We start from the raw sequence: 12633 nt of genomic DNA, 5'->3' as shown, positions 1-12633 counted from the left end.
CTCATGAGTGTTTTTAATTTAGGCTTATTTCAGGATTATGTCCAAGTAACATTTCATGGCCAGGTGTAGATTCTAAGCTCACAAAGCAACGTCAACACAAGTGTAGTGTGACAGAATAAAAAGGTGAGTGGTGAGTGGTTATGCTTTCCCATCTCTGCCTGCACATTAGAGGAGACTTTAATGGTGCAACTGATGCAGAAGAAGTAAATGAATTAGGTTTAAACTCACAGGAAAATCAGATGGTCCATACTCAGCCGAGGGTAGCCAGAAAGCTGTTCCTGTGGTTCTTTTCTGCTGAAAACAGACTGCATCTCCAACAATAACAACACACACCTTCAGGGGGGAATGATGGGATGTCATCGTTCCAGGCACAAATGCAGCCTGTTATTTATTATTCATCATAGGCTTGTTTCCTGATCAGAAATGGTGCTGAATGGCTTTAAATATGATCCCATTAAGAACTCAGCAGCAACTTCCTCCAGCTTTAGCAGCCTGTCAAACTGACACTAACCTGCAAGCCTCTAACCTAATGTCAGTAACCTCTGAATAGAACAATGGAAATCTGGGAACTGCTGCTGAATGTGTTTTGGTGAATTGTTGCCCTCTACTGTTTGCTTTTAGATGTGCAACAGGAAAACTACCATTGCACCATTACCATTCAAATGTTGGATGTACTCATGAACGAAGGCGAATCATTTGTCTGTTACATCTTAACCTTCTTGAATATTAGCAAATTGCACATGCACTGCAACTTTTTGCCCAACATTATGAGTCTTAATACATTTGTAATACGTATGAATATAATTTAATGTATAAATCACAAGCCCTGGGGCAGGCTCCGGCCCCCGCCCACAACCCTGAAAGGAATAAGTGGCAGAAGATGAATCAAGAGGTGGATGAATCCCTTGCTCTCTTCCACAGCAAGTCTTTTGTCCTGTTTCTCTCCCCTCACCCCCCAATCAGTCAGTGCAGATGGTTGCCCCTCCCTAAACCTGGATCTGATGAAGGTCTCTTCCTGTTAAAGGGGAGTTTTTCCTTCCCATTATCGCCAAGTGCTCGCTCAAAGGGGATCATCTGATTGTCGAGGTTTTCTCTGTATTTATGTGGGGTCTTTCCCTTACACGATATTTGGTGCTGGATGGATGGACGGACGGACGGGTGGATGAATGATGGTCACATACATAATAATCTTATACAATGTATGGAGACAGATATGGAAACTGAGAGAGTTTGGGCATGTGGATATGTTGGACAAAGGATGTTGAATGATGCTGATGTAGTGAAGGAGGACATGCAGTGGGTGCGACACAAGTAGATGCTATGAATAGGGCGGCAGGGCGGACCAGAAGAGGAAGACTATAGAACATCTTAACAGTTTTTAAAGCAACCATAACGTTGATTGATGCAGTTTTATTGGCTTTAGATATGTACAAAGTGAGCAGTCGTAATATGTCACAGCTTATTAAATGGATTATGATTCTCTCCATCATGACAGCACCATGATTATTGTTAAGTTACAGCTAGATTTATTTAATGACTCAGTCATCAAACTGTCATACCGTACACTCTTAGTTCTCAAAGCTGCATAAAGCAAACTCTGATTATTAGCACATGCTTATAAATCTAAAAAAAAAAAAAAAAAAAAAAAAAAATAGATAGATAAAATGGAAATCTTAAGAACAACATCATCACTTTAAATCACTAGCTGCAACAGTTTATAAACTCCATTCCCATCCCATTATAGAAAATAAGCTTCTCAGTTTGCTCAGGAAAAAAAATGAGGGGTGACCTTTGATGGCATCAGCAGAACTGAAATTTAGAGAAGAACAATAAAAAGCATTAAAAATCTCTTTAAAGTTATTTAACAGAGCATGAAATAGTGTCAGAGCAGAGCTGTTCAGGTTCAGGCAAAGTCTTACCTTCCAGCGGTTGCCACACTCATTGCACAGAACAAATGTGGTCATTGGCTCATCAGCACTGCGTGTCTGCACCTAAAACACACACACACACACACACACACACACACACACACACACACACACACACACACACACACACACACACACACACACATACACACACACACACAGCAGGTTTAACTGTAAACAAAACACCAAACTGAAAGGAAGCGGTTTGTACGACCTACAGTGAAGCTGAAACACTCCTTCCTCACTAGTACAGTGTATATCCCCCACTCTGTGACTGAAATACATCAATCTCATTATATTTATTTGAGCCACATACAACTCCTCAAATTATCAAATAGCATCGCTGAAGCTGATTTAAGCCCCAGCTCTAATACAGCCCCACAGCTTTCTTGTTTTTCTGTGGCATTCAAAAGAGAAACAGTTACTCTACAGGCTTTTCAGAACATCACAAACAACAGCAGTAAATAGCCGACTCAGTGCGGTCACATCATGTGAAACAGCAAAAAATTTCTCATTATTATGTGATAACTAAAAGCAAACAGATGGAGAAATAACTGCCCTATTACAACACCACCTCTCTCTGTGAAAAAGGCACAAACATCACAGCCTGCTTCACTCTGGAAACACATCGCTTTCACACGCTCACTCGCCTTAATGCCACCATTAGAGCCCTATTAGTCCTGTTATCTGCTTTGCTCTGACACATGTGTGTACCTGGTTATAGGTGCAGTTTTTCTTCTTGCACTTGCCGCACTGCAGCAGGTCGGTGGTGGTGCCACCAGTTTTAGCCATCTGGTGTTCCCTGATGGCCTCCTGGGTGAGCACGTTCCTCAGCTGTTTCAGCTCGTCGCTGGCCATTTCCTTAATAAAGACGACATGATGTGTGATAACGAAAGATTAAAGAAAAGGCAGGAATGTGCAAAGTGTTGCTCATTGCTGAGGAGAGGTGAACTTGCAGGGCTGTTGTACCTCAGCAGACATGGTGGCGATGCGGCGTAACTCGATGCTTCCTGCGAGCACATTTTTGCGAAGGCCTGGGTTCTTCGGGTCCTTCAAGTTGCTGATGCGGCTCCTCACTCGGTTCTTATACTTCATATCAGTGGCTTTTATCTCCTGGTAGATATGTGCGATCACACTGTCAAGGGCAAACTAATTCCTCCGAGTAGCATGCTTGATAACAGCTATAATGTTGAAACAAGATGCTTTCCCTTTGGTTCAACACTGAAAGAACTACAGTTTAATTAATCATAGTGCATAGTGGAGAATTATCAACTCTGAAGGATATGATCTTCAATCTCTGCTGCCATGCCCTCACAGTTAGCTCCAAATTCCCTGTAATCATCTGTGAAGTTCAGAAATTACATTTCATGTAAGTCAGCAGGCAGTCTGCAGCGCGTCTTAATGTGAATATTAAAACTGCAGCAATGATAACGTGCAGCCTAAGCCTCACTATCTGTGCGCAGGGCAGCTGCCAGCATCTCAATGCACTTGTCTCTGATGGAGTCTCCAGTGGCCAGGTGAGGGGACAGCGGACCCCCAGGAGAACTGAAGCTGGGTGACATGGGGCTGGTCGGGGTAGTGGGAGTTTTGGGAGCCTCGGATTTACTCTTTCTGTAAAAAAAAAAAAAAAAAAAAACACAAAGATTTTTAGTGTCAAATTCATCAAAACGTTGTTGGTGCTGCACACTAGCCACACAAGTGCAGCTTTAACCTTTAGCAATAATTCATTTACTAACATCCATCATGTAAAGAACCCATCCTGAAACGCTCTGACTCATCAGTCCTTGAAAAAATATTAAAGAATGATGAATGTCAACACTGATAAAGAGGCTATTTGGAGTCGCTTGTTGCCACCCACTGAGTCCTCCCACGAACTGGCAGCTTGTGAAATAGGAGTGCAAAATAATAAGCATACAGTGCTGTGCAAAAGTCTTGAGCCACTACTCTACTCAACTTTTTTTGTTTGTTAAGCTACTCAACACTGACCAATGAATCATTCAAGCATTTAAAAATGCACCTAACTCAAGAGATGAACCGTTGTTGTGGACCAATTTTAGACTATATCACATTTTGATCCACTGTGCGATACCATACCTACGGCTTCATTTTCCAGCATGACAATGACCCCAAGCACAATGTTGAAACATATGTAGACAGAAAAACACACAAGGCCTCCCCAGAGCACGAGCCTCAACATTACTAAAGCAGTGTGGGATCATCTTAGCAGAAAACAGAACAAAAGGCACTTAACATCCAAAAAAGAGCTTTCAATGTCCTTCAAGAAGCCTGAAGAACAACTCTGAAGACTAGTTAAAGAAGTGAGAAGAATGCTGCCTCAGAGAGTTCCTGCTGTGTTCAAGAATAAAGGTGATCAGACCAAATATTTACTTTCAAGCTAGCTAGAATCATATAGAATCCTATATTCTTTATATGCTGTAGTTCTATGAATGTTTGAATTTTCCATTTTCCTACCAATATAAATAATTGAGGGGTGGCACAAGACTTTTGCACAGTACTGTAAATCTACAGTGAATAGCCATCCTTACCTTATTTTGTACCCTGCAAGATAAAATCATCCTAAGAACCTGAGAAACATAATTAAATACCTTTCGATGCTGTCAGTAGAGGGCTTCCTCTGTAGAGGTCCAAGCTGAGGAGCCTTCGAGCCCTGAGACTCTCTCCTGTAATTCAAACTCAAGGTCATTTATGTTTTTCACGTGCAGAAGTACACAAAACTTTAACACCTGAGGGTTGACAGTTTGGTGAGCTTGTATTTAATCAGCACCGGTCGCTGTTATTTACCTTTCTCCTGTTAGCTTCTTTGCTGCTGGCGAGCTGCTCGTCTTTGAGTCAGTCGATTCCCGTCTAAGCAGTGAAACACTTTCAGTCAGTCTGGGTTTAATCATTTGGATTTCACATTTAAGTACTGGTGAGATTTAAACTGGTGCACAGAACTGATACCTGTCAGCTGAATGACGTTTCACAGGTTGGCCAGGCTTTGACTCACAGGAGTCCTTTCTGCAACAAAGGATTAGCATCACTAGCATCACATTTCATATAAGATAAGTGCACACACACACACACACACGCTTATGTTGTATTCTCAAACTTATTTCCTGGCTCCTGCACACCTGTGTTTGTCTTTTTTGGCCTCCAGGGTGGGCTTTTTGGGAGGGGGGGATTTAGAGTCTGATGAATCTTTCCTGACAAGAGGAAGAGTTTGTGTGTGATTTTTTTTTTTAACCAAACCCGTCTGTGAACAATAAAACGAGAATGCATCCATCTCCCTTTGCTCTAAAATCCAACAGTCTTCACACAAGGAATGAACAGATATTTTCATGCAGATGACTTGCAAACCTTTCTCTTTTGGTTTCATCTGAATGTTTTCTAGACAATTTGGTATCCACTGAGTCTTTCCTGCAAAAAGAACACAGCTTTGGTACCAACACTGAACACCAGTGTTTTATGTAAAACCAAAGAAACAGATTTCTTAAGGCCACTGATCATCCAGAGACTGCAGCCAACTTGTTTTTTTTTTACATGAATGAGAAACAGAACCATTCCCAGATCCCAGACCTGTCTTTCTTCACATGATCTGACGTCTTTTTCTGTGGAGGAAGCAGCTTAGAGTCTGACTCCTTCCTGCTTTAGCAAATAAAAAACAGATTCAAATTCTGAGTCCGAATAAAATTGTTTTTTTTTTTTCCAAAAAATATTTTCCCGTCTGTAACTCGTCTGATTCAAACCTGTCTCTCTCCTTCATTCCATCTAGAGAGGGCCGCTTCGTAGGAGGAGGAGGGTGAAGGTGAAGAGGAAGCGGAGGAAGAGGAGCGTTGGGGTCAGGAGGCTCTTTTCTAAATGAAAAGACACCTCTGAGCTCAGATGAATCACTTCATAAACAGAGTGAATAATGACAGAAAATCGTTACGGCACTGCAAAGAAAGTAGGCATGCAGAGCCTGACCTTAAGGGAGGAGGAGGATGTAGGTGAAGAGGAAGAGGAGCAATCGGAGCGTTTGGATCCAAAGGAACTTTCCTGAAAATCAGCACTTGTTTGAGATTTTTTTAAAACTCTCTCGTTGTTTTCTGTCTAACGTCACTCAAGAACTTCAGAAACATGCACCAAACCACATCTGACCTTTCCTTCTTTACTTCCACGGGAGGTCGTTTAGTCGGTGGAGAAGGAGGTCGGGGAGCGTGAGGGCGAGGAGGTCGGGAGGAAGAGTCTTTGCCATCCTTCCTGGACATATGTCACAACAGCAGAGGTCAAAAGGCCACCTGACGATGCGGCATGCTGTTCACAAAACACACCTGAGTGACTCTTGTCAGCATGCACCATGCACAGCAGGAATCCTGTTAGGCCACGTGGAACACACTGATGCATGTTAAGTCATTAGCAGCAACCGCGCGCTCTGCAGCTCAGGCAGCACGAGAGTCCAAACCTGTCTTTCAGAAAATCCATGGCGGGGCGTTTGATGGGAGGAGGCCGAGCGGGTCGAGGAGGAGAGGGGAAACGGGTGGGATAGAGCACACTGCTGTCCAGCACACCTCTCCTGAAATATACAACAGAGTCTGAAGATCTGCTGGATCTTACTGGGAAGTGTCGTGCGTTTTTCTGAGCCTCTACGTTCTCACCTTTCAAACAAGGGCTTGTGGGGGTCAGTGGGTCTCTCTCTCTGAGGCTCGCTCAGAGGTCTCTCCCTCTGAGGTGTGCTGGTGAGCCTCTCGTGGTTGTTTTCTTCTCTCTGTTTGTCCTTCCTCATCTCATCTGCAGAGCTGCACTTCTTGAGCTCCGTGGGGGGTTTCTCCTTTTTGAGCTCTTCCACGTGCCTCGTCTTTTTTGGTTCCTCTAATGGTCTCCCTCTTCTCGGCTCCGACTTGTGCTTCTCACCCCGTGGGTCTTGCGCAGGCTTCGGCTTCTTGTTATCGACCTCCACGTTGGGATTTTCTGGGGGTGCTTGTTTCTCTTTCCTGATTTCCTGCAGATGTTTTGCATTTCCAAGGTCCTCCAGGTGCTTTTCTTCCACGAGGTCGTCAGCATGTCTCTTTTTGATTTCATGGCCATCATTGTGTTTGTCTTTCCTGATTGTATTAGCGTGTTTTTTGTCATGATCGGAGTCTTGTTTTAGTTTGACTTCCTGCTCGCTGTGACTAAGAGAGAAAAAAGAGAAGCACTGTTTTTACCTCTATGCAAGAATTACCACAGTGAGTGTTAGAGGTGGAAGTGGGTTGAAAAAAATGGCAAATATATTAACACGAACATGATTTAAATCACTGACAAGCACTGAAGAAGTCAGTGCTTTCATGCAGTTAAACAGTGAAGGACACTTCATAGCGTCTCAGCTTTTACCCTACATATGCACTTGTAAACAGTGCTGCCTTGCAGAACAAAACAACATCACTGTGCTGACTTCTATATTCTATAATCTATCCCATCTAACATGGAAAAATAGCTTTAAGCATAGACTTTAAAAGATATATGTAGCAAGGTTATTATAGAGGTAAACTAAAAACTATAAAATTTAATTAAATTAATTAAAAGTAGACTCTTGAAAAAGAAAAACAAACTAGCTGATTTGCTATAGTGTACTTGGGAAACTATCCATCTTCTTATTCAATTCGGGGTCACCAGGGTGAGCAGGTGGGGTCTCACGGTCAGGCTTGTGCCTATTCCAGCCGTCACACGGTGAAAGGCAAAGGGACAGGTCACTAGTCACTAGCCGACCACAGGACTAACACAAAGAGACAAACAACCATTCACACCTATGAGTAAATCACTAAAATTGGGGAAATCACTGTGGGAGGAAATAAGAGAGAACCCACCCAAACACAGTGAGAACATGCAAACTCCACACAGTTAGGTCGGACCACACAGTGGAGTCGAACCCAGGACCTTCTTGCTGTGTGGCAATAGTGCTAACCACCGGACCATCATCCTGCCCGATGTAAAAAAAAAAAAAACTAACTAAAGAGAAACAAAGAAGGAAATATTTTTAGTTTTATTCAGTCGGGTCACATCCCAGCAAACATGATTGACACCCCAGCGTCATCTCCCTTCTCAAAATTAATCATGACACCAAAAACTGAACAGCAAGCAGGTGGATGTTGATGTTGTTCACAAGTACAATACAGGTCCGACCATCTCTTACAAAGTAAAACATATATAGATCCGATTAATACATCTGTCTTTGTTTTCTCTTTAACAACAACTCATTTGGTTAGTACGTGATTGTGACGTCTTGTCCACACAGACAATATTACCAAAACCTGTTTTTAAAGAAAATTTGATGCTTTTTACATGGTGAACTTGGTTCAATGTTAGGCCCTAAGCAGCATCAGGAGCCCGGGACTTGTTAAGCATGAAGTCAATTAGCTCAACAGAAACATTAAGGGTAAAATCTTGAGTCTTAGTCACTCCTGAACTGAGATTCTTCAGTCTAATAAGGACGTCTGAGCAACGCTGAAGCTTTACCTAACACAGACGTCAGACACAGACATTACTGATCATTATTAACATCAAGAGAGGCTTTCAGGGACACGTTTACTTAGACACAGGATGTCTGCATAACTGTGAGTCACCTGCCCTCACAAAGAGCAAGGTTTGTATTATATACCTGTTCAGAACTTCCTAAATTTGGACTCTAACAAATATCCACTGGCAGCAGGTGCTTTTGGCTGATTTCCCTTGTTTAATTTAGCACAACGTTTTTACACCAGATATCCTTCCTGACACAACCCTGCCATCTATCCAGGCTTTTAGACTGGTACAACGAGCACGCTAGCCTGTGTTTGCCTGAGACTGGGTCTCAAAACAGGGATCCTTCACACATAACCACTACACCATGGACCCACCATATTGTGATATTTAAATACGCTGACGATAACCCAGGATTAAAACATCTTCAGTGAAAGTGAAACAAGCAAAACCAAACAAGAACCTACCTGACACTAAACTGAATTACGAAATAGAAAAAAAAAAACAACGAGTCTGACATGTAGCCCTTAAGACATCATCATCATCCACTGATTTGTGGTCTCCCATCTACGGTGGCTCCGAGAGGTCAAACCCACCGAAACTTAAGAAAACACCAGCTAACAGAAAAATGCTGGAAAAGCAGACAAAACACAGCAGAATTGGGAAAAAAATCCACAATTGAAGTGTTTCTGGGGGCACAATAACATCACGGACCAGCTGCAGAAGTAGAAACCAAAACGTGTGAAGGATGGCAGTGAGACACGCTTAAAGAAGTAGAGGATTCATCGCTGTTGTGAGGGAGAAAAAGATGCAGGTAATGTGTGTTTTAATCACATTATTCATGTAATACTTTAGATACATATTTGCTGTTGTGTTTTGTGTGCTTTCGAAACATTTTTTTATTAGCTGTTGTTTTCTTAATTTGTTCGTTGGAACTCTCAGGAGCACCATACCCATCTTTCTTTCTTGTTGGTGAGTCTGCACGCTAATATGCTATCAATCTGTCAGTCACAATGCAGAATAACCTGATTCAGTCGTGTCTATTCACAACAACTGACACCCCAGTGCACTTTATATGGTAAGGTAAAGAACCTACAATAATGCATGGAAAATCCCAACAATCAAATCATCTCCTATGAGTAAGCACTTGCCAACAGTGGGAAGGAAAAAGTAAGAGGGACCTGCTGGGGGTGATGGGGGAGAGAGACAGTCCAAAAAAAGAGAAAGGCCGAGTCCAATTCATGAGATTTTAACTTGTTACTGAGAACATAAAATAATTTGGAAAATATATCCTGGGGTAATAAATCGTCCCACAGACTTCTGGAGTCGCGCCCTGCTGGCTGTTAGGAAGAATGACGGTGATAGAAAAATTATTAAAGTTATGTAACACGCTTTGCAGTAAGCTGAAGAGTGTATCTCTCAATGTCTCTCTCCATCTGTGCTCTTCTCAGGCTTTGTTGTGGCTACTCTGCTATCTGTTATCCAAAGCAGACAGAATCATGTTCAGTACAAGGATGCCAAGTAACTGTTAACAATAAAAAAAGTGGATAACATTGGAAAAAGTGTATAAATGAAACTCTGCCCTGCTTTTGCTTCCTTGCAAGTAAAATGAACACGTTGGAGCTCACTACTCTGTGTGTTTCACTTCTTACGAGAACTGTTCTATCAGAAGGTTTAACACTTTTATGTGCAGTTTATCATTAAAAGAAGTCTCCCTATTTAAAGTTATGATGCTACCTAAAGGATAAAATGTAACATTACAGTGGCTCACAAGTCTGTTCTGTCCTTAATGTCATTAAACACCCCAAACTGTTTGCAGCAAATAGCTGCCCCTCACTGAGCCTGGTTCTGCTGGAGGTTTCTTCCTGTTAAAAGGGAGTTTTTCTTTCCCACAATTGCCAAGTGCTTGTCAAAGGGGTCATTTGACTGTTGTCTTATTGTAGGGTTTTGAGGCAGCTCCAGTTGTGATTCAGCACTATGCAAATACAACTGAACTGAATTAAATCGTCTGAATGTAGATCAGCCAGGCAGTAGATTACCTTGAAATTTTATTTGAACTTTAAACATTTCAATGCCTTTTTTTTACAAAGCTGTTGTCACTTTTAGCAGAGAGTTATTTTTTAAGGTGTTTTTATGAATGCGAAGAAAATACTTTTGTTCCAGTGCACTGCAAAGCCACACACACACATCATTACGGACCTGACAGCAGGCAGGCACAGCAGGTATGCGGACATTAACCAGAACTTCACTTCATAATGTGTGTGCTCTTTGTATTAAAAGTCACGTTAAGTGTACCTGTGTAGTTTCTGTGTAACCGCTGTGAAACCACTGACCTGCTCTGCGTCTCCGAGGGAGAGCTGTTTGGAGAAGCTGCCGTTTTGCTGGAGTTCAAACCATTCTTGGTCTCAGACGATTTCTCGGGATGAGAGCGGCCAGAGTCTGCATGAGTGCGTGTTTTGGAGGAGAAATCATATCAGCAAATCAGACTCCGTGCTGATGTATTGACTGCACAAGCAACCATTTCACCGCTGTGGAAACACTGTAGTATGCATGTAAATCAGTGTGTGTACCCAGAAGTCTTTTCCAGTCTTTAATGAGGACTTTTGCCAAAGCAATCACTTCTTCATCTGTGCAGTGCTTCCTGATACCATTAACAGACATTCCAATTCTCGTTTCCTGAAGCCAACATAGACACACGGGTTAATTGTTTTCTTTTTTCCACATTTCCCCAGGATGATCAGCAAAATTAAAATTTAACCCACCTGTAGAAGTTTGAGAGTCATATTGACGCCTTTCAGCTCCTTCAGCAGGTCAATGGCGCCCTCCTGTATTCACCAAACAGTGACATCGTTACTTGCAACCCCCTAACTCTTGAAACGGTTCATTTAGAAATGCGTAATAACAGTGTAACGCACAGATCTGGCAACAAGAATGCGTTAACCTTTCAAAAAAGAAAGCGCAATGTGGTTAGCAAACAAGAACAGTTTCACTTCTTTATTATTATTTTTTCATTTGCACTCGATGGCATTTTTACAACATTAGATCCACTGTTTTGCACGGCTGTTTACTCCGATTACAGCTGGTGGCATTATCTTGTGCAGCCCCCTAACTGTGCAGGAGCGACGCGAACAATGTCGTGTTTGCAGATTCAGTCACAACACGAGCACGGCCTTACGCCCACAGGCCGCGGTGTTTACTTTCTGTTCTGCGCACTTCTATGTCAGTTAAACTCGCTAAGCATTTTCAGAAAGAGAGAGAAAAAAAGCTTTTGACAAACACAAAAGAGCTGGGCTACACAGCAGAGCTGCACACTGGCACTGAAACGGTCCTGCAAGAGAAATACACGCAAACCCACGAACACCTGTTGATCGTTTGTTACGGTCAAGCTCGCGCTTCACTTCTGCACACTTTCCAAACACACCGAGTCAGCAGGAACCAAACTCGTGTTTAACAGAAAAGAAGAGGACCCCATTTTAATTTATGGAAAAGTCTACTGCAGGCCTTCTGCGCAGCGCGAGGTGGCGGGACAACGCGCCACCTGTGGGTGTCAAAATATAGTCTCACCGTGTTATTTCTAGACACCATCTTGTCCAGTTTTTTTGCAATCCGGATGAGATCTTCCTCTCGAGTCATCGCTGCATTTAGTCGTCTAAACACCGATCGGTTGCGCCAAATGGATACTTATTTTAAAAAAGAAAAAAACTCCCGAGAAACAGAAAAGTTTGTATCTGCTACAGGTCGGACTTTACGCGCGACGCACTCCATTCAGCCGAGAGGCGTGTCCTGCGGAGGGGTCCCAGCTGACCTGCTCCACAAATGACAAACTAAATATAGACACAGTTGTAGACCCGTGGACAACAGGGATGACTGAAGTTTAGTGTGAGAGATTTGACTTTTTTTAAATACTTTTTTTTTTTTAAATCAACTTTATTTTGTCTTATCATGCTTTGCTCTCCTGTGGCTCCTTAGACTTCTCTACACCCTGGACGGATTATATCACAAAATGATCTCTCTTTAAGATTTTCCAGCAAAAACGAGGTCACTGTGTAATGATTAATCTTTCCTACACTGAAGGCAGAACTCGGGCAGCTGCTGCTGTGCCAAAGAGCAGCCCGACACTAAGTCACCGTTTACAGCCTGTTTCTTTCTTTGTTAGTTACTTCATTTTTTGTAACACGGAACAAAGGCACCTCGAACACTAAATCAGACAACAATTTCACTTTCTCTCACA

The 12633-nt window shown here is 42.4% G+C and overlaps 1 protein-coding gene across 3 annotated transcripts; it reads right to left on the bottom strand.

The window, feature by feature from the left end:
• Positions 1 to 1509: 1509 nt before the first annotated feature.
• tcea3 (transcription elongation factor A (SII), 3) lies at positions 1510 to 12214 on the bottom strand. Of its 3 annotated transcripts, none has more exons than XM_085291227.1 (21): positions 11967 to 12214; positions 11165 to 11227; positions 10973 to 11078; positions 10736 to 10841; positions 6563 to 7078; positions 6370 to 6480; positions 6066 to 6167; positions 5892 to 5963; positions 5675 to 5782; positions 5505 to 5573; positions 5286 to 5345; positions 5060 to 5131; positions 4890 to 4946; positions 4731 to 4793; positions 4535 to 4609; positions 3379 to 3539; positions 3215 to 3270; positions 2898 to 3053; positions 2643 to 2789; positions 1920 to 1991; positions 1510 to 1809 (listed from the first exon to the last, which is right to left on the bottom strand). In XM_085291227.1, the coding sequence occupies exons 1-21, from the start codon at positions 12033 to 12035 to the stop codon at positions 1801 to 1803; spliced, it is 2250 nt and encodes a 749-aa protein (XP_085147353.1). In that variant the 5' UTR covers positions 12036 to 12214; the 3' UTR covers positions 1510 to 1800. The 3 variants fall into 3 exon arrangements, with proteins under 3 accessions (XP_085147353.1, XP_085147354.1, XP_085147355.1); XM_085291228.1 differs by having other exon boundaries at positions 5505 to 5570; XM_085291229.1 differs by lacking the exons at positions 5060 to 5131; positions 5286 to 5345; positions 5505 to 5573; positions 5675 to 5782; positions 5892 to 5963 and having other exon boundaries at positions 11967 to 12212.
• Between the last annotated feature and the right edge of the window lie 419 nt (positions 12215 to 12633).

The sequence above is a fragment of the Mchenga conophoros genome, linkage group LG11 (assembly GCF_057382185.1).
Source record: "Mchenga conophoros isolate Kocher_MC1m ecotype Shallow Benthic linkage group LG11, M_conophoros_male_GT1.1, whole genome shotgun sequence".
Taxonomy (NCBI): domain Eukaryota; kingdom Metazoa; phylum Chordata; class Actinopteri; order Cichliformes; family Cichlidae; genus Mchenga; species Mchenga conophoros.
Note: the sequence above shows the minus strand (reverse complement) of the source record. Positions and strands in the feature narration are given on the sequence as shown.

Coding starts and splice junctions, on each gene's coding strand:
- tcea3 (XM_085291227.1), bottom strand. CDS start 12,035: ATGACTCGAGAGGAAGATCTCATCCGGATTGCAAAAAAACTGGACAAG. Junction 5,346..5,504: donor GATCATGTGAAGAAAGACAG/GTCTGGGATCTG, acceptor TTCTTTTTGCAG/GAAAGACTCAGTGGATACCA. Junction 4,610..4,730: donor AAGAAGCTAACAGGAGAAAG/GTAAATAACAGC, acceptor TTTGAATTACAG/GAGAGAGTCTCAGGGCTCGA.